The sequence below is a fragment of the Maylandia zebra genome, linkage group LG14 (assembly GCF_041146795.1).
Source record: "Maylandia zebra isolate NMK-2024a linkage group LG14, Mzebra_GT3a, whole genome shotgun sequence".
NCBI classification, from domain to species: Eukaryota; Metazoa; Chordata; class Actinopteri; order Cichliformes; family Cichlidae; genus Maylandia; species Maylandia zebra.
Window position 1 is genome coordinate 24,930,724 of NC_135180.1, and position 21,151 is coordinate 24,951,874.

The 21,151-nt window shown below is 40.3% G+C and overlaps 1 protein-coding gene across 1 annotated transcript in view; it reads right to left on the reverse strand.

Annotated features, from left to right (window-relative positions):
• Positions 1-21,151, reverse strand: part of schip1 (schwannomin interacting protein 1) — a 237,586-nt gene that overhangs the window by 143,920 nt on the left and 72,515 nt on the right. Inside the window, exons 6-8 of the mRNA XM_014408516.3 lie at positions 11,657-11,721; positions 10,760-10,831; positions 10,394-10,529 (exon numbers count right to left, since the gene is read on the reverse strand). Coding sequence (XP_014264002.3) covers positions 10,394-10,529; positions 10,760-10,831; positions 11,657-11,721 — 273 coding nt within the window. The remainder of the gene's footprint in view (positions 1-10,393; positions 10,530-10,759; positions 10,832-11,656; positions 11,722-21,151) is intronic.

The following is a 21,151-nucleotide window of genomic DNA, read 5'->3' on the forward strand; positions in this document are numbered from 1 at the left end:
TTTCCCTTTACGGTCATGTCTTCTATCAAAGTTTCTCACTTAAAAAATGAAAAAAAAAAAAAAATCGAATCTTAAGTTGTGGAGCAAATGTGTAGTTTCAGCAAGGTAGAAAGTTTCGTGAGCTTACTTAGAAGACAAAACTTACACTCACTTGTGAAAGTGGAGAGAAAGCTCCACAGGAGAGAGATGAGACTTTTCCAAGCGGTGAGGTCTTTACTTCACGATTGCACATTATTCCCATGGGGCACAAAGTGGTTGTGCGATGATAACATTATAAAATGTTTTTGTCTTTATTTTATTGACTGATTTCCCTCTTTATCTGCTCTCTAATCATTCCCAATACACATATATCATTACCAAGATGGATTTTTCTGGGTGAGAGATTTAGGTTAGTAAGAGAAAGGGACTGTGGAGGAAGAAAAAGAAGGAGAGGAAGCCTCTTCTCCATCTTTTCATTAATCACAAATCAGTTTGTTTCTCTCTGGGGACCAGAACACTCAGTGGGAAGAAGAATAGGCTTTTCCTCTCCCCCTTTTATCTCCCTTCTGTTCAATACATTCCCCTCTCTTCTTCTCCTCCTCAGGATTTCTCCTGTCTCTAAATGCCAAAGCAATAAACCGAGAAACAAAATCCCCCTCCTCACTCTCACTCTCTCCTTCTCAAACAGACTGCATGTTCAGTATTTTAATAAAAATCACAGCTTAGATGGTCACATCTGAGAGAGCACATACACACCAAAATGTATGCAGACACACACACAACAACTGACTTCTGGTATGCATGCAGTCTTTTATATTTCCAAAGTCGGTTCAGTGTATCCTACCGTTCCACGCCTCAGCAGTCACTGTGACTATTAGTGGGATCTCACAGGGCTGAATAAGCAGTGGGATTGTTCGACTTGAATAACAACATGGAGAACTTCTCTGAAATATAAGTTCAGACTAGGCTGTGAAAACAGACTCATTGTCTGAGTGGGGGAATTTTGCCATCTTGATAGGAAACAGGAAAAAAAGCAGCAAGTGTACAAAATCAAAGAAAGGACTTCTCTGTACAGAAGTAAAATGATTTTCCTCGCTCACTTCGGTGATCTATTCTAAGTAATTATTATCATAGTGAAACAGCCAGTCGTTGAAAAGTTAATGCTCCACTTCCTGTAATCTTTGCCGGTGTACACAGACAAATGTGTCCTTTCACGAGTACCTACAGTACATATGACTAGCTATGCCACATAAAATGCATTCTATTATGCTCAGCAAAGCATTATACAGTACATGTACATGAAAGAAGATAACGACCGGTATGACATTGAGTGGTTTCGTGCTCGTGGCAGAACTGAAACCTTTATCTAATCTTAGACGTGTATCGCTCCATCTCGATACTCGACTTTAGCTGCAAACCACTCGTCTCACAAGTAAAAGACACGTGCACACATAGCCACATACAACAGCAGCGGGACGAAAACTTTGCACCCTTATGTGCGCATATACACCCAGAAGTGAACTATTTTCAGTTTTCAGGTTCACATTTTAAAAGAAATGCAGAATACTAAGCTTTCTGGGTGAAAGTAAGTGATGTATGCGTTGATGTTTTAGTGTGCCACCTTGAGTCCCAGCTGAAGCGAGCAGCCAGGGCAGGGCGGAGAGAGGATAATGATCCAGCTGATAATGGAGGAGTGGAATCTGGTAAATGAGGCTGGATATAAAACGTGCTGCAGGCTGTTCCTTTGCTCTCTGTCTCTGTCTCTCTCTCTCTCTCTCTCTCTCTCACACACACACACACACACACACACACACACACACACACACACACACACACACACACCTCAAGATATCTTCTAGCTCTTGAGGTATGAATGTGTAAAATCATGTCAAGTATAAATGAGCGCTACGGTAACATACTCTTAATTACCTCTTTCTTTCCTATGTGCATACATGTGCACATGTATGTGTGATGCACTTATGCATGAATAGCATGAATTATGTCTGAGGCAGAGAGCATGAACTCCCCTATTAATAAAACATTTCCATTACTAGCGCTAGTTATAGGTAGGCAGAACTTGTGGCACAGGAAAATAGACGCAGTTCCATCTTCATCTCTATTTTTCAGTGTCGCCTAAAAGGCAGCACAAATGCACTGCTAATGAGCTACAGGTAGCAGCTGATGTGCTAATACACACTTTATTCCAAAATGAAATGAAATGAAATCCAGAGCCAGTGCTCTGGATAAATACTGAGCAAGCTCTTATTCGTTCAGAACAGACAACAAAAAAAATTACACAGAACATGAAAAAAGCAACACAAGTGATTTACTGTGAATTATATTTATTATTATTATTATTATTATAGATTTTTTTTTACAAAATTCTTATCTCACTGATGATAATCCATATTCCTTCTCTTCATCCTCTTATCCAGTCCTCTCAAAAAAAAATATTAGATGCTTTCTTTGTAACTCCCACTATCATGCTTATCAGCTTTCAGAATTAAATTGAGTCCTGTGTCCATCTACTTACTGTTGGACACTTTTCAGAATAAAGTATCACACTTTACAGCGCGTGGCTGCTCTTGATTACCCCTGCAAAGCCCCAATCAATAGATTCTAGAGCTAAGATAATGAATAATTGTATCAGTCTGTTGCACTTCAAATCATCGCTGTCTCCAATCAGGCTTTGATGATCAATTACGTCTGTTTTATGGAGCAAGCAGGAGATCAGTGAAATACCGTAATGGTGGTTGTGGGATCAGTAAAGACAGAAAGGCACTCTTGGTATGAGAAAAGGGGAAAGGAAAGAAGGTGCTTTTTGCTCCTTTTAATGATATATGTTGTAACATGCTAGGTTTTTTCAAGCAGATGTATTTTTTTATATTAAAATGTTATCAGAGAATGACGCACGTGTGAGTATCTTTTGACTTTGTGAAGGTTTGGGAACGCGTCTCAATTTGCTTGTCCGTGTTGTTGCACAAATACTGTTCAAAGCTGCTGTTCTCTTCTCCCTTTGCATTGGTTAATACTGACGTCTCCATGTGAAAGTGGGATTTGTAAAGCACATCAGTTGCTGGGGCCCGAGTGACCTGCAGTTAACAGCACAATATTTTCTACATCAATGTGTAGTTTTCACAGGTTTCTTAAAGGTAGTTGTTTATTTAGATCATTGTAACACAACCTGAAAATGTTTATATTAGCTAGCAGTGGATAACAATAATTTGATATTACCATACAATGCGTTACATTTCATGTAATATCAATGCAGTCACTCAAATGAAATGCTGGGAGTAAATTCCTCTGTAAGGTCTCAAGGGAGTTTAATCCACCATTGTTTACTATTTGTAGACTCTGTTATTATCATGATCTTTCTTCTGTTTTCATCCCAGCATATTTTGACAGCACCAATTTATGTAAAGGAAGTTGAGAATGAAATTGGAAGGGGAAAAAAAGGGTGAAAAAATAGGGAGGGATGACATTTTATAAATAGAAGGCGGGCTAGAAAAACCCAGCAGCTTGTTCGCAAGTCTGATGTCATCCTGAAACCCTTTAATATTTAATTCAAAGTGTTGTGAAATTAAAAAGGCTCAAGGAGAAAAGGAAAGGGAGGCAAAATAGAAGGGACGCAGGGAGAAAGGTAGAGCGAGACAGATAAGAGAGTGTAATAAAAAAAAAGCAGCTCACCTCTCTTTTTAATTACAAATATGTTGATAATGAGCTATTAATTTAAAAGAAGAGGCCCTTGACTGGCATTATCAGACAGAAGGGGAAGGGGGGTGTTTACAAACTGAGAGTGTCCTCTACACAGCAACAACATCAGCGTGCCTGCAGATCTGGATAGGGTGTTCTGAAACTGTGTGCCTTTGAATCCAGATCGATAAAGTAATTGATAGTCAATAAAATGAATACCTTGCAGAGTAAACACTAGATCCATTTTGATAAAGGTTTTTTTTTCTGCTTTTTTTACTGGACCTGGACTCCTCCCAGGTATTGGGTTAGTCTATCCCAGCAAAGCAGAACAGTGACCTCCTGTGGATTCTAATATACAACACAAATGCAACATGACGTCACACTGAAGCGAGGGCTGTTACCATTTGCAAACTACTGTTCTGCAAATATGTCAAAATTATTTAAACCCCAATGATGATCGTGCAGTTTGTGAACTCACGTATTTTTGATTTTTAGAATTTCACCTATCAAATAACTTCAACGTTTGACTAATTGAGAGTCGGTGTTCATTCAGTCCCACGTCCGTCACAGTCGCACACAAACACACGCATCGTGTCGAGAATGTCACATGGCCATAATATGCATTACACACTTCAGGGAGTGTATGATGTGACATGTCCCAGGTGAGAAAGGGCCCATGTTTGACTTGACATGCTGCTGGCAGGTGATTAACAGAGAGTCAGACCTCGGTGCCCTCCATTAGATATTATTACGCAGAAGGCTCCATCTCCCTTATACATAATTATAAGAGTCATATGAATGTCCTTCACATGTCTGCAGGGTGGTTGTAACACTGGAGCTGGAGCACATATTAGAGACTCAGATTGTTTTAAGTCAGTTTGACTTGGTTACAGCCAAGAAAACTCAGCAACGTTGAGATAAAGAACCAGACCGTCTCCGCACAAGACGGTGATGGACTGGTGCGGGGTCACTAATGATTCTGTCAATCAATACCATGGCTGGTGTGTCACAGCAGTCTTTTGCATCCTGTCAGGCCCATCACTCAGTGCACCTCAGACACAGTGAAGAGCCAGCACACACAGACCTACACGATTACTATGCGGCACATCTCATCTAGGTGAGAGATTATGACAAGAGGGATTATGTCAATGAAATCTGCAGCCCACAGACCCAGCATCACTCCCGGGGACTAAGAAAGAGTATAAACCCATGTGTAGGATACCTTTTCAATCAATTTCCTCCCTAATGAACTGCCTCAATGAGGCTTCAATAAACCTAAACTAATTCAAGGCAACCCTTAATCTCCTGACCTAGCCTTTTTGCATTGTCCCTGGTATTACAGTAACAGGATTGTAAAAGCATTGGCTCCAGATACACCCGTCCTCAAGTGACGAAGAGACTGGTGGGGGTTAGCATTAATTTCCAAAGCCTTATGTTTCATTTGCATAATTACCATAAATCAGTGCAGGGATGTTCTGGTCGACAGTAGAGGGGAACAGAGAAACGCTATTGGGAAAAGGAAATGTTTGGGAAGGTGACAGCATGCAAAAGACTGCTGACTTAGCGGGCAGTGTGGTGATTAAGGAATAACTGTGTTATTCTAAAAACAAAGTTAAGTATGTCGTGATGGAAACTGGAGTCCCCCCCCTGTATCAATCAGTGAATCATTTTGTTAAAATAATAACTTTTTTAAACTGCTGGAAAAATATCCAAATAGTTGGTAAGTATAACAGATAATTGTAACGTTTTTTTCACCTGTTCAAAGAGTTTAACATTGCAGGTGATGCGCTAAACTTTGATGCTCTTCAAGATAAATTGGGGATATTTGGCTTCAAAGAAACAGATTTGATTTAATTGACTTTGTGGCAACAGTTTCAGTAATGCTTTAAAAATATTCATACTTCATGCAGCATGAAGGTACCTTTTAGGGAATGCTGCACTATGAGCTTAATATACAGTAAATACAGCAGAATGAAGCCGCAGTAAACACGAGGGAGAGCCATTTATACAATAACAATACTGAGGTCTTTGGGTAATCACCATTCTACCTGTGTAACACAGTAGGTGATCTTTGCTGCTTTCCTCTACATACAGTAAAGAAAGGTTGACTTGTGCAGTAAACTAAAGGATCCGTCATTAAAACTATGTGAGCTCACTGACGGGGAAACTATTTGTATCCTGCACTGGATTAAATGGGTGAAACAAATGTGAGGGGTTAAATGCTTTGACACAGGGTACAGACTGTGCAGCCTGCTGGCTCAGTAATCTGCTGAAGTTCTTGTGCTTTGTGTAATATTGAATTTGAGTCATCTGCAGAGCAGTCGGGGTTATTTAAGGACAGCTACAAACATGCAAGAGGTTAAACCGAAGACCTAAATAGGTAGTGCTATATTGCTGAAAGATTAATCTCTCTTTGAAGCCATCTCCTACTTCATGCTGTACATAAAGAGCAGACAGTACAGTAAGCTCACAAAAGTTCCCTAAACTTTGCCTAACCTCTTTTATCTCTACTTCCAGGCCTCCACAGCTGCTGCTGCTGCCTGGTCTGATAAAGCCAAGAGAACAGTATGTGGGTGAGCAAATGATAAAAACAGACACTGAAACTGAGAAAGATGCAGGGACGCTCTGAGAGAGCCATTAAGACTGAGATGGAAAAAGAGAAAGACATAAAATACTCTAAGAACTAAATAAACTATCACATGAAAGGAGGAGGAGAGTGTTAAGAGAGCACTGATGGAGGGGGCAGAGATGGAGACATATGACAGCTGGCAGACAGAGAAGGCGGCACTCCTCTGCTCAGTTTCCCTGCACCTTAGCAGGCCAGATGGACTGAGTTGGCCCTCTGTGCCCTTCATAAGCCAACACACACACACACACACACACACACACACACACACACACACACACACACACACACACACACACACACACACACACCACAGTAATGCCACAGGTGGGTTAAATTACCAAAATTATTTTCTCTAACGGTACACTAGTAGTTTATATATTTAGTTATATTTTTCGGGAACACTAGCTTATTTCGTCTATTAAGGTAAATGACTATTCTCTGCCAAGTGGCATTGTACTATAATATGCTGGTTTCACACTGTGATGTTGAATTTATGTAAAAGTATTAGGCCTCTATGTACTTACAGAGTAATTACCGAGCAGTTAATTACTGTTGCAGTATTTGACTTATTATATTTCTGCTAGATCTTAAAGATGTTGTATTAATCTAGTATGTATTAAAAAGAAAACCCAATAAACTCGACTGTGATACAGGCCCTCCCTCTACTGTCAAAACTCTGCTACTACATTAAAGAGCATGGATCAGCACCAAAGTAAAGGACAGCTCCCACACTCCAAAACAGTCCCACAAATTACCTTAAAAAAAAAAAAAAAAAACAAGGAAGAAAACTGAACTAGAACCTCTATCAAAGCCCTCAAATTTTTAAACTTAAAAATAACAAACCTCTTGTTTAATTTTTAAGATCTCTGGATGTTTGTTTTCATTCTCATTTCTCCAGTAATTGAGCAACAACACTGCTAGAGGCATAAAAAACAGATTCAGCCAGTCCCAAAACAGTATTGATTGATGTCTGGTTATAAAAAGACATCTATCATCTAGACAGTCTAAAATTGAAGCTGCACTGGACTGTGTGTTCATGTGCCCGTGCCTGTGTGTGTGTGCGTGTGTGTGTGTGTACTTGCTGGTGGTCTGGCTAGCCGTGTTGATGCAGCACAATATTATGAAACAATAAAATGTAGACAGCTGATTCATGTCTCAGCATAAAAGCCAGAGTTTTGTTAGGTTCCCCTTTAATGAAACCTATAATTTCTGCCACCCTCGATGGCGTTGCCACACAGCAGAGGGATCGATCATAAAGAGAGATATCTAGAGCTGCTCGATTTTGCAGGATTGCCATGGCAATTAGTGAGCCAAGTTGCAGTGCGAAAAGTAATTTACACAGTAAAGTCACATGTCAACCACATCTTTCGGCTGAGAACAGTACACTCATCTCTCTTAAACACACACAAGGGTGGGGAAAAAAAAGAAAAACACCCACCCACACAGGCTGCAGAGTAATGCAGCAAGGTTTTGTCAAAGACTGATGTTGTAGTCACAAAGGTTAGAAACTCAATCACTTTAGCGATGGCTTCCACGTCACCGTGTCTCAAGACTCCATCCCGCATATGTGTGTGCGTGTGTGTTTATCCATGAATGTACAAACACCAATGTGTGCTGAGAATGATTAGCTGGGTCAACAGAAATGTAACAGGGCGGAGATGTCACAACCAGCTAAAACATTACCGTAAAGACAGGACGACTAAACAAAGGGAGGGAAAGGTCAAAAAGCGAGAGAACCTGTGTGAAGCGAGACAGCTTCAACATAATAGCGCAGATTTCGCTGGGCTATTGCGATCAATTCTCTTGAAATCACAAGAGAGCAAAAGCTGACTCTTCCTTTCTCACAGAGGAGGGCAGATCTACAACATCAGCACATTCAACCGGTGAAGCAACGTCTGTTTTTCATCCGCCTTTCCTCTCCGCCACTCTCCTCCGTCTCCCGTGACCTTAGGGTCTATTACACGCACGCTCCCGCGCTGTCTTTCTCTCTTGGTGATGATCATCTGGCCTTGTCAGCAGGTTGAAGTCACTGAGCTAAGCATTTCCCCGCCACATAAACGATGTCTCTTTTGTGTGTGTTTGTGTGCTGTTGTCGTGTGTACAAACTTGGCTGATGGCATTATACGCAAACATTCAGGATGGATGCGCGCGTATAACGTCATCAACCACCAGCTGCGAATCTTATAGGTCGCCTGACAGCTTCTAAGCCAGCAGATTGTATTTCTGTTCCACAGCACTCTGTATTCTCTTCACTCATAACCCACTCGACCCCCTTTTGTCCTCAAGAATCCAAATCCAAATCTTCTTCAGTGTAAAAGCTTTTCTCTGTAGTGACTGAGTGGACAAGTACCACCTAAGTGTGCTCAAATGCAGAACTCTCCCAGCCGTCTCTGAGATTTAACCTGCCTGTTGACTTCAGGCTCAGAGATTAGTAGAGGAGTGTACACACACTTGCTATTCAGCCAGAAGCCTGAAGACGACGTCAGTACAGAATTATAATGACCACAACAGAAGCAGTAGAGAAAATCCCAGGGATTTACTGTGGTCTGGTTAAATGGAAGATCGGAAGATGTGCTGAATGAGAATGGCATTTCGGCTGCTCTCTATTCTCAGCGTGCGCTTGCTCTGAGAGTGTGTTTAAGAGAGACCACATCCCCGTATATTTACTCTTTGATAGCGGCTGGTTCTAAGTTTGCGGAGCAAATAAACTGGCTTTAAGATACTGCCCCCTTGTGGACATAAGTGGGACTACGAGCACAGTTTCACAGTCTCTACAAAAGGCTTGTCATAACTTGGAGCAACATATTAAAACACTGACAAGAAAAGTGAGAAAAATTTGTGAACTTTCTGTATTTATGTAAAAATAAAGTCTCATGTGAGAAAAAGAAGAAATCCAAAACACTGTTGTATTTTATCTAATAAAATTAAAATATACTGTTTGTTTCTACACAGCAAATTAAAGCAGAAAGAAAAACAATCAACACCATTCAATAAAACAAAACAGGAATGTGTAGGTCAAAGCTATTTTGACTTTGACTTTGACTTGTCGACTGATTTGGTTGCATATAGCTGGAAAGCATCAGAAAGTCAACACAGTGACTGCTTTTACTCACGCTGCTAAAATGACACAAAATACTAAACGAGGTAAACCACACACCCCAAAGTCACACCCAAAGGCTTAAAGCAGCCAGATAAGCTAACTAACATCTCTGCTCGTGTGTCTTTAACAAGACGGCACAAAGAAACCAAAGAAAGAAACCTTTACACAACTACACTGTAGAGAACACACAACATCTGGCATTCATCCCAGAGTAGTACAGTAGAGGGAGCCTAGTAATTATGAGTTACTTTGCTGCTCACCATGTTAAAGGGGAAATGAAATCCTACATGTCACGGTCCCTCCTAAGGAAAGGTTTGGTAATGCAGCAATGCAATATCCCTAAAACTCAAGTAAAACAACAAAGGTTTAAAGAACTAAGTTCCACATTGAAGTGCGACCAAATTAGAGGCCAGACATTTTGCCTTCATAAAAATATATATGAACAAAAAGCAAAACTAGCTGAGCTGAATGAAAACATTGTCGAGCTTTAATCAATTCAATTCAGTTTTATTTATACAGCACCAAATTACTGCAGCAGTCCCCTCCAACATGTTGTAAAGTAAAGCCCCTACCCTACCAATCTACAGATGCTAGGTTGAAGTTAGCGCTTCCAAAAAGTTTCCGTTATCAGTTATTAAATCCAAGCTGTTAATGGAAATGTGTAATGTGTCTGTTTGACTGCACTTCTGAAGCTCAGATAAGATCTTATGAACAAGTAGTGCAGAACAAACAGGTAAATCAAAAGGATTTTCTTTTGCCACTGTACTGTCACACACTTCTAACATAAGCCTGCATATAGTATTACATATTGTTAACATACAACACAAAACTACTGCACCAACCAACACGTGACTAACGGCAGTCATTTCTAGTCATTTGTCACACACACACGCTCAGACACGCAGCCTCCTCAAATGCTATCACACATGTAGCATGTTGTTTAAAGCCATACATTTGTAATAGAACATTTGCTTGACATGGGCGTGACTTACTGGGGTGCTGCCGTCTGACAGGGTCAACATGCTGATTGACATGCTCATCTTATCGGAGGAGGAGAGGGACGGTGGGGAAGGGCTCCTTTTCTCCACTTCCTGTCGCTGCAGGAAGTCACGCCAAGCCCGCTGAATACTGCATGTAAAAGATAAAGAAAGATTCATTTGAACTGTGACTCACTGAAAGCTACAGAGAGGTAAACAGGCACAAAAATGTTCAAATCTCATGAACGCAATGATGGAAATTAACATAATAGTAGTTATACACAAGAAATGAAGCACTTTATTAAATGTTTTTTTAATGACTGCAATTAAAACAAAAGTCTGCAAATGGCCCTTTTTTAGACAGATAAAAGAAATACTCACATCAACACCTTGTTCTCAATTGGTGGCAGGTTGACATTGATGTTGTTGTCTAGGTTCATAGTCAGGTGATTACTGAGCAGAAGAAAAGGGGAAAGGGGTAAAGACATTCAAAGAACAACAAACAGCACACACACAAAGACACACACATACATCCATACAGGTCCAGTCTACGTTATCAGTAATTAAACAGTGGTAAATCACTCCTATAGAGAAACTGCAGCAGAACAAGAGCAGGATAATCATTCTGTCTCTGTGCTTATTACTATAAGGTTTACCTAAGGTGTGATTTGATGCTGCAAAGGGGATAGAGATAACCCCCCCCCCCCCCCCCCCCCCGATGCTTCTTCTTCTTCTTTCCATTAATCTGCTAAGGACAACTGTTTCAGAGTGAAATAAATAAAACAGAAATTAACTGGATTAGCCCCTTGCTGATCGCTGACATCAGAATTCCTTACACAGGTGGCTTATGCAGCTTCTTCTTTCAATATGTTAAATTGCAGGTCTGCACCAGGGCTGCTGTCTGCAACATCCTGCAGTTAGAAAATCTTGCGATGGAGGAGTTTCTGAAGAAATTCCGAGCACAGTTTTATGGGTTTGCATGTGATGGTGGAGCTGCTGGGATGAGTGAGTAAACAGAAGCAGCCACAGTCTCGATTGAAAATATCAACCGTAACCTGATCGTCATTTGCTGAATCATTCACAAGTTAGTGTATCTGAAGAGGAAAACATGCGACTGAGAATACTGTGCATTAAAAACACACCATGATACTCTCGTATCATATTTATGAGTTAAAGTCATATTTATGAGTTAAAGTCATATTTATGACTTTAAGTCATAAATATAAATATATAGGACTACTCTGGGTCGGTTATGTGTGCACATATAACCAAACTCACCTGTGCAGCTGGAAGCCTTCATTATTAACATGCTTGTATCCACTCTGGAGGCTCTTGAGATGAATCTGTGTAAGAGATACACAAGAGGGACAAATACAGAGTCAAGCAGCTGGGAACAGGAGGAGGAGGAGGCGATGAGATGAGAAAGATGAGAGGAGATCCCAGCATTTTGTGTGTGCGTGCACAATTATGAATGAATGTGTGCCAGATGTGTGATCATTGTGCTGAGATCAGGGACCCCTGAGGGATGCGGTTTGGCAGCATTTTGGTTCACTTAAATGTTTTCTTGAGAAGTTAGTAAAGTAAGCTTTGAAAAAATTCGGCCATCTGAGCTGGCTCAGCATTTTCCAGGCATTTGGATCAGAAGCACACAGAGAGAAAGAGAGAGAGACCAGGGCAGAGCAAATAAGTCGCAAAGGACATCATTGATGTAGCAATGGCACAGCTGTACAGATGTGCCAATCACATTGGAGATTAGAGCAGTAAAACTTTACTCCTCTACTAAAATTACTTTTAGCTCCATCCTCCAGTCCTCGCCAGCTGCTCTCCTCCCCTTGGCTCCATTCTTGAGTTTTAATAGTGCTTTATAATGAGGACAGGCCTGCCTCTACATAATTGAACATACTAATTCAATTACAAAGGAGCAACAATGTTTAAGTGGAGCATTTCTTCCTGATGAGCCAAGCAAGTCGCATCAGGGCACCAAGCATCTATCAGCGTCATCCCAATGTATTTGTGGATGTGTGTTTATGGGCAAACTTCAATTTTATTTGGCTATTATTGTTATTAATTCATTACTGCATAATGACCTATGCACGAAAGAATATATTGCATCTATTAAATAGCAAAGTGGGCTGTAAAGAAACCTGCACAAAGAAATATTTTTGCAGCTCGCACATGTATGACCACACTAAGACAAATCACCACACTCAAGTGGTTAGCTGATGCTTTGGTTCAAGGTGTTTAATATTCATTATATGTGTTGATATATAAGTTCCCCACTTAATAACTATGCAAGTGTCCTGTCCTTCTGAAGTGTTACTTACACAAACGTAGTACATAAATAGTGCATTTAAAACAGTGTAGGAACCACTGTCTTGCTATATTATAGAACTAGGCTTATAAAAATATCTTGTTTGGCTGTTTGCTTAATTTCAGTGTGACAGGCAGTGTTGTTTTTTTCTCATTTCTCTGCCTCCCAGAAGGAACAAGCAGCTCATTAGGCAGAATCAAGGACTTTGACTAGTGATCAATGACTGTTTCAAGAAGCTTTTTCCTCCCCTTCTCTTTTTTTCCCACTTTGTCTTTTCCTCTCCGTTTACTCAGATGAAATAAGGTTCACTGAAAGCACAACTGCAGCTCCACTGAACCCAGACCTCCCTGAACTGTCATTTGTTTTGAGAGCCGGTGAAGTCACCTTTGCATTTCCAAATTCCCTGGAAAGACAGTAGGTTTTATGCTATAGAATCCACCAGTTTCACAGATAGAAATCCAATTAAACACTTTCTCTCTCTAGAGAAAGAGATACCAGAGAATTAAACAACATGATGTAGAGATAAGCAGAGTATAAATGAGTAGAGATGTGTGTGTGTGTGTGTGTGTGTGTGTGTGTGTGTGTGTGTGTGTGTGTGTGTGTGTGGTTTTGAGTAATAGAGGTGCTGGGAGACTGAATGAGGCGATCATTTCAATTTCCCCTTCGAGTTACTGATGGTACTGTCACAAGCCTGACCAGACAAACTGTTAGCCTACTTCAGCACACACACATACGCACACACGCATCCACGCACACACTTACAAGCACACAAGGAGGCACTAACATAGAGACACGCGTCACAAACATTAACACAAGCTGACACACAGAATTGAATCCTTATTTATTGTTTTACTGAAAAGAAGAAAGTACAACTAAAACTAATTAATCAGCATGCAAACTGAAAAGTTTAGTGCAAGAATAGTCGTGTTAAATGGGTCGTAACCTCACTCAAAACATAGAGAATGACACTAAACAGTAAAAACATGTGTTTGCCTTACACTGTAAATGTCCATAGAAACATACAGCTTCTCACACATTCATCAGTAATACTGAACAATACACACACACACACACACACACACACACACACACACACACACACACACACACACACACACACACACACACACACACACACCACAGTAATGCCACAGGTGGGTTAAATTACCAAAATTATTTTCTCTAACGGTACACTAGTATGTGCAAACTCTTAAATTGAAATGATATTTATCTATAATTATTTTTGTTAGGAATTCATTTTAAAATTTGTATTTTCTAAAAACATCTAAAAAGATAGTAAAACACATTATTACGTTTTTATTAAGATGCCTAATTACCATTTTTTATTTGCATTCAATAATTTGTTGAATTTCATTTTTAGATTTAAAGTTTATTTCCGTACTTAGCATAACAATAGATCAACATTAAGTTATTTAAAAAGGTGTAGTTTATTTACGGTAAATTGCATTTAAGTATTTGTAGTACCTCATCCTTCACGTCATTTTTCTCATCACTGTTTTTTGATCCTTGCTTGTGCGTATGGGAGGTTGAAAAACAAAAACTGCAACGCAAACATCAGGAGTGCGTTATTCATCACTTAAACACAATCCTGAACTCAGGGGGACATTTACATTGACTTTAATACATGGTATTGATTTTAAGACCTGTAGCAGTAAACATTTTGCAGTTACTGTGTACCAAACCAAAAGCTCAATGTGCTATTATAAGAATTTATTAGATCCTGTTTGAGTATTTTCTCCTGCTATCCGTACCTGTATCTTTCCATTCTGATCTGCATGGAAAACCACTATCCCAGTTTTAGAGAAGGAATACCAAAAATGTACCGGAACATAAACCAGAGGTTTGCATAATTTAGTGGCAGAGTCGACAGAAAATCTATAGTCATTTTAGGCTTTGGCAGTGCCAAGCAGGCTTGTATTGATTGGTGTGAGTGTTTGTGTATATGTGAACCTGTGTATTGGTGGATTTATGGTAAAGTCAGGCACAGTAGAGAGAGGATGGAGTAGGGAGGCAGGGAGAGATGCTGATGCAGAAGAGACCTTGAACTCCTAGGAAATAACAACAGAGGAAATAGAGCTAAAGGCAGCCAAATACAGACCACAAGACCTGTTTCATTATCTTCCCTTCCTTCGCCTCCTCTCTCTATCCCCACTGCTTTCTTCCTTCATCAGTCTTTTCTCCTTAACTCAACTTTCCGAGAAAATAAATGAAAATAAAACAAGACAGGCACAGGGAGGCAATGAGAAGAGAAAGCACACAATTAGTGGAGATGATAAAGAGGAAAGTCAGCGATTTAATCACACTGTGAGAAATATACTGGCATTAGGAATAAGGACAGACAAAGCAGAGTGCAGTGGACTAGTAGTTGTTTTGGAGGTCTTTTTTGTCGTGTGTGTACGGATCTATGTAAAGATCAATCAATAGATGAAAATACAGGTATACACTTCACCTGAAATGGTATTGAGAATTGGTCATAGGGCCATTAAGAATAAGCTTGACAGGACATGTCAAAAACGACGGATGGGCAGAAAGTGTCTAGGAAGGCCAAATGCATTCAATATTGACACCCTTTACTGGCAACTCTGAACTAAGAGTTTGAGCTCTTGCCCTTCAGATTGTAGCTATCATGACAGAACACTACTTACTCATAATCACCCAACCATCCATTCATCGTTTATCTTTCTTTTTCAGGCACTTATCCAACTTTGGGTTACAAAGGGCTGGAGCCTATCCCAGCTGTCACAGGCCAAGAGGTACTCAAGGGACTGGTTACCAGTCACTCACATGGCTACACATTTATTATATATTTGGCTTTAAAGCTTGGCCACAGCTACTTGCGGAGTGTGCATCCTGGCCATATGAAGGGGAAAGACTTATAATTAAACTCTTCTTAGTTCAATGGATGGTTTGTTTCCCACATGCAAAGTTTGGTGTTTCAAACTAAATTGCACAGGCTGAAAGATGTTCAAACAGCTGATTCATGTTCTGTAATATCCAAAATTTCTGATTAACAACCTGGGAGTGTTTACATTTTTTTTAAACAGGCAGTTTACCATAACCCTTCTTATTATATCATGGGCTCAAAACCAATTGTTAAAATGTGTTTTAAGGTGGTATTGACAGGCTGGTTTGTGGTAACTGATGCTACACATATTACATTGTTTTTTATACTTTTTATTGCTTTTATATAATTATTTTAGTGTTTTTTGTTTTGCTTTTACAATATTGTTTTTCTGTGTTACAGTTCTCTGTGGAGTTCCTGCCTTATTATCTTGTTAATACTTTAATACCTGGCTGCACATCACATTTTCTAAAATGGGACTATAAAGAATGGCTCTACCTGACATGAATTGAAACATAAAAATGACTATAGAAGGCTTTGTGGTGATGTTTGTGTTGTTTTGCACACTGGGAACAGAAGATTAATCAATCAGAAGTGCTGTATATTTAAGGTAATTTACATATTTTGCTCTTTTATATTGGATGTTGCATAAACGTGCTCTCTCACTGTATGAAAGAAAACTAGACAGCCATGACTTTTCTCTTGAAATGATGTAGTTGGAAGTTGCTGAAGGTATTAAAGAAGAAGAAAATTGGTGAAAGGTTCTTTCTTGGCAAAGGAAAGAAGGGATGTGGAGGCGGAAGAACTGGCCTGTGTGCTGAGAAAGAATTAAGCTGGACCAAGGCCAACTAGCCAGAGCAGCACGGAGAAGAGAGAAATGGCCTTCCTGGGAAGTGGCCTTCATCTCTCCTGTACGAGTGTAAATCTGTCTCTTGTACCTTGACTGATCCATTAACACATACTAACACTTACACACGTGTCTTGCAAACTCAATCATCCAGGTGAGGAAATCCCAAAAAGTTGATTCTTCAGTCTCATAAAGACGAGATGGAGCATGAGATTGTCTTTCTGAGACTGAAGAAGTCACTTTAGATAAGTACCGAAATGCTTTTCACAACGAAAACGCTACGTCCAGATGAATAGAATCAATGTTTTGGGATTCACACACGTGATTTAACCAGGTAATCACGGTCAGTTTAAATGCTCAAATCATAGATCAAAATTAAGTAATTAATTAAGACAAAGCAGGATAAGCATATTCAATTAAATGAAATCACAACAGACAACACACATTTGTGTAGAATAAATAGAACAATGTGCTTCATTGCTGTCATAAAAAAGGAAAAACTCAGAGTGCTAGACAGTTTTGTACTATATTAATTATGACTGATAAAGTCATAAAACTGTTGGTTCAAGTGAAGCCAAGATTAAGTATATTACACAGGATAATTTGTCAAAAAAAATAAAAATATTGTCAAAGCTCGATGTATGTTTTTTGTTTTTGATGTACTGCAGACTGTGTCCCTCTAATGGCTGTGTAGTAATGGTATAAAACAGTAATTGAAATATTAGTCCAGTGCTTGACTGAACACACATTCATATTAATTCAATCCCAGAAACTGATGTATGACTGTGTATCTATCAACAATATGTCAGCCACCAAGCAAACAAATAACGACATGCATAAATTATTTCCTGCTAAATCTAGCTGGAGGTTCCCCCAGTTTAATAACCTTGAGGCTAGGAGTTATTCCATTCACCTTTCAGCCAAAAAGCTGTCATGATGTGGTCTTCCACTGATGGTAACCTAACTAATTTAAATACTGTCATACCATCTGCGGTGCTACACAGACCCCTCCCTCTCTCTCTCTCTCTCTCTCTCTCTCTCACACACACACACACACACACACACACACACACACACACACACACACACACACACACACACACACACACACACACAAACAGACACGCTAGCCAAAGAGCTTGGAGGCAGCTTCTATCAGTCAAACCTCCCTGGGGTTCTTTGGCCTAGCCAGCCAGCCGGCGCCATCTCTGCCATCAGGCTCACATCCTCATCGCTCTCTTCTGCCACAGGGACACAGAACCTGTCGGAACACCCTGCATTTGTGTGTGGGAGTGATAGCAAAACCTGAGAACAGGTGCTGTTATCTCTAGCTATTCCTGACAAGGCACTGTGTCTTATTGCTTCCATGTGTGTGTGTGTGTGTGTGTGTGTATGTGCAGATTTTTCCCAGTGTCCATTGGGATTCGGTGTCCAAACACTGGCAATGTCGTCCCCGAGTGACCCTGCAACTAGAGGTGGCCTATACTTTTTCTATGGCACTCTTTGTTGCACACACACACACACACACAGACACAGAGCCCTTCATTCTGCCTTGGGAGTTAGGTTAATAACTGACGGTGTCAGAGACGGAGAGGATGGACTGCAAGAGGAGGAAATGGAGCAAGGAGACAACCTAAAGATGTAATACCATGGAGAAAAGGTGAAAAATCACATCACTGCCAGCGAACACAAACAGTAATAAATGAAGATGGAATGATGCTGTTAATAAGCAAGAGAGTTAAAGGGGGTAAAAGCTAAAATGATTTAGCTGAACCTAAAATGTCAAAGGAGTTCAGTTAAGTGGATAAGGACCACACCGTGAGCAATGCCAGCTGCAGGAGGTGAGAAGAGTTGAGAGCAAAACATACACACATGCACAAAGACACAGGGACACAGACACACACAGAGGTCCCCAGTTGTCGAGGCAACAGACTGAGCATCTGTGTGGTGTCAGATTGGAGCAGGAACTGGTCCACTGTGGAAAAACATAATTCTGTGCATGCAGTGTATCTTTTTTCTTTGCACTTATCAAATTAGAAATTCAGACTCAGACCACAAGCTGTGGGGGGTTTGTCGCACCAGAATAACAATCAATTTATTTGCAAAAACTGCACTCATATGAGAGAATGTTGTTAGCAATGCAGGCATTCAGGCGCAAACCAATGAGGGGCAACACGACTTTCAGTGTAACAAAACACAGCACACCCAAGTTGAGTCATATGATATTACTGTGCCCTTTACATGTTGACATACTAATATAATAGCGTATAAAGATCCTTTAAGACTCCTTCGCATTAATCTCATGCCTTTTTTAATGGAGAAATGACAGTCTTACAAGGTCACAGCTCGTAACATTTCTGCATCACTTTCAACACTACAACATGAAGGTGTCCTGTGACAGACAGACTGATGAAATCAGCCAAGTTTGAAATGATCTTAATTGTCAGAAAGTTAGGTCTGAACTTTTAACCAGATATGAAAGATCAAAGTACAACAATGTATCCTTTGACACAGGCAGGGGACTCATTTTGTCTCACTGTGAAGCCACACACAGCCTGAGGAAATGTACACTGTCGCTTCCTTGTGTCCTTTTTTCCAAGCAGCATTTCCAATGTGTAGTTAACAGGCTCCCGGTGGGCCATAATCAGAGCGGTAAAGCCAGCCGTTAACATGCCAGAACAAACACACTGTAAAGCAGTTCCTCCTTTTACAGCACCAATCAATACTACCTGTCCTCCACGGCAGCTGAGCATAACACCACAGTACTAACGACTGCACTGTTGGATGAAGAGCAATATATATGCAAAGAGCTGAAGGTAAATGTATGCAACCATAAAGTTGTTTTTATTGGGCATTATGGTCAAATGGAAGGATCGGCATTGCTGCTTAATAGGATTGTAAAGGTAGTTGTGGAAAGAGTAGTAAAAGAGATGCAGAGTAAGGAATGTGAGCTCCCTAAGGGCTTTTTAGTTCAGGTGATATGGTTCTATTCAGATCTTTATTTTGCATCTGAACAAGGCCGGAACACGTTATGTTAAAGACCGCTAAAGTGCATTAAAAATGATTAGGCATAGCACTTAAAGTAAAGGCTGCAAACTCTACCAAGTCATTGTGACTCTAACTCCATCACATGAAACTATAAAGATACTGGATCCAGACTGATAATGTAACTCGCTTTTATCTTTTGTTAAAACAGTTAAAGCCTGAAGAGTTAACTGTTCGGTTTTTATGTTTTAAATTTGTATAGTCCAAGCCAAAGCTGAGATACCAGGGTGATGTTACTGGAGTAATTTCACCAGGTCGCACTTAACTAACAAGACACCTCTTTAACTACAAAAGTGATTGAAACACAAAAAGTTGCTATTCTGAACTTCTAAAGGTGAGATAAATCAAGGGCCATCATGGCTGCTTAAGTCTACATGCTGTTTTTCTTGCAACTTTCTAAACACATAATCAAATAAATGACACATAAAGCCTGTTTTCTTTACAGCCTTTGTGCTCACACTACATGCACACAGTTCAGTACTTGCAAATACAGCTGCACACACATATACTTTACACAAAGCAAACAATTAACGCTGGGCTTTAGTTGTGAGTTAGAGCTGAGACTGTCCATTAGCAATGGTCCACTGCTGTTCAGGCTTAATGAAGTAGAAAGCCAAAAGCAAGAGAAATCCTGCAAACCTAATTAATGAGAGGAGGAAAGAGGTAGCGGAAGAGAGGAGAAAAGAACAGAGTAGAAAAGAGAAACCCAAAATTGCACTGTTAGAGGTGATGAAGCAAGAAGTAAAAGGGGCAGGGAACTAGCAAGTAGAGACTTTCCATTACTGTTTTTAATTGATCCATGTAAAGCTGCCATGTTAAATGTCTTTATCCCGTCTTAATTCCTTCAGTGTATTTACTAAATGCTTGCCTCTGCTCAAAGATATCATTGTATCTTGTTCTTGAAAGGTCTTTTTAAACATCTTTGTGTCCATGACAGTGAGACACTTTTCTTCAGCTCAGCAGGAAATTATTAAAGTCACGGTCCAGTTAGCTGCTGGTCACCCTCAGCCCTGTGGGCCTCGGCTTGAACCACCCACCTGTGCTGGGCCTCTTAAGAAGGCACGGTGCACAGTCGTACACACACACACACACACACACACACACACACACACACACACACACACACACACACACACACACACACACACACACACACACACACACGCAACTGTGCTCCTTACTGTGGAGTGAGCATTAGGCAATTAGCTTTGCTGGGCTCTATCTAAAGCTTGGCTTTGCTCTAAAAATCAGCAGTGGGAATGGCATACCAGGCTTATGAGGCAGGCAGGGAGTGTGGGTGTTCATTAAAACACCCAGCACCATTCACGGGGTGAAAAAAGGCCATAAAAGCAATTAATCTGCCCATAAACAAGCCATTCGCCTGTCCAACACACCCACGAACACACTCTCATGACAGTGGGAGCAGGGAGAGGGAGAGGTGAGGAGCTGTGCCGCTTGTTCCTCCCGGCTCTCTTTCTCATTATCTCTCTGTGTCTCATTCTGTTTCTCTGAACTACTCAGACAAATCCAGAGATCTTAAGAGTTTTTTTTTAAATCTAAAAAAGTTTTTTCTAGTTAAATCCTGCAGAGCAAAGTTGTAGAGATGAGCCTCAGATAAGGTGGATAAAAAGTCTCACGTCACACTTGCTACAGATCACCAGACTGATACACTGACAGCACGGCCCAGATGTTTTCTTTTTAGAACTG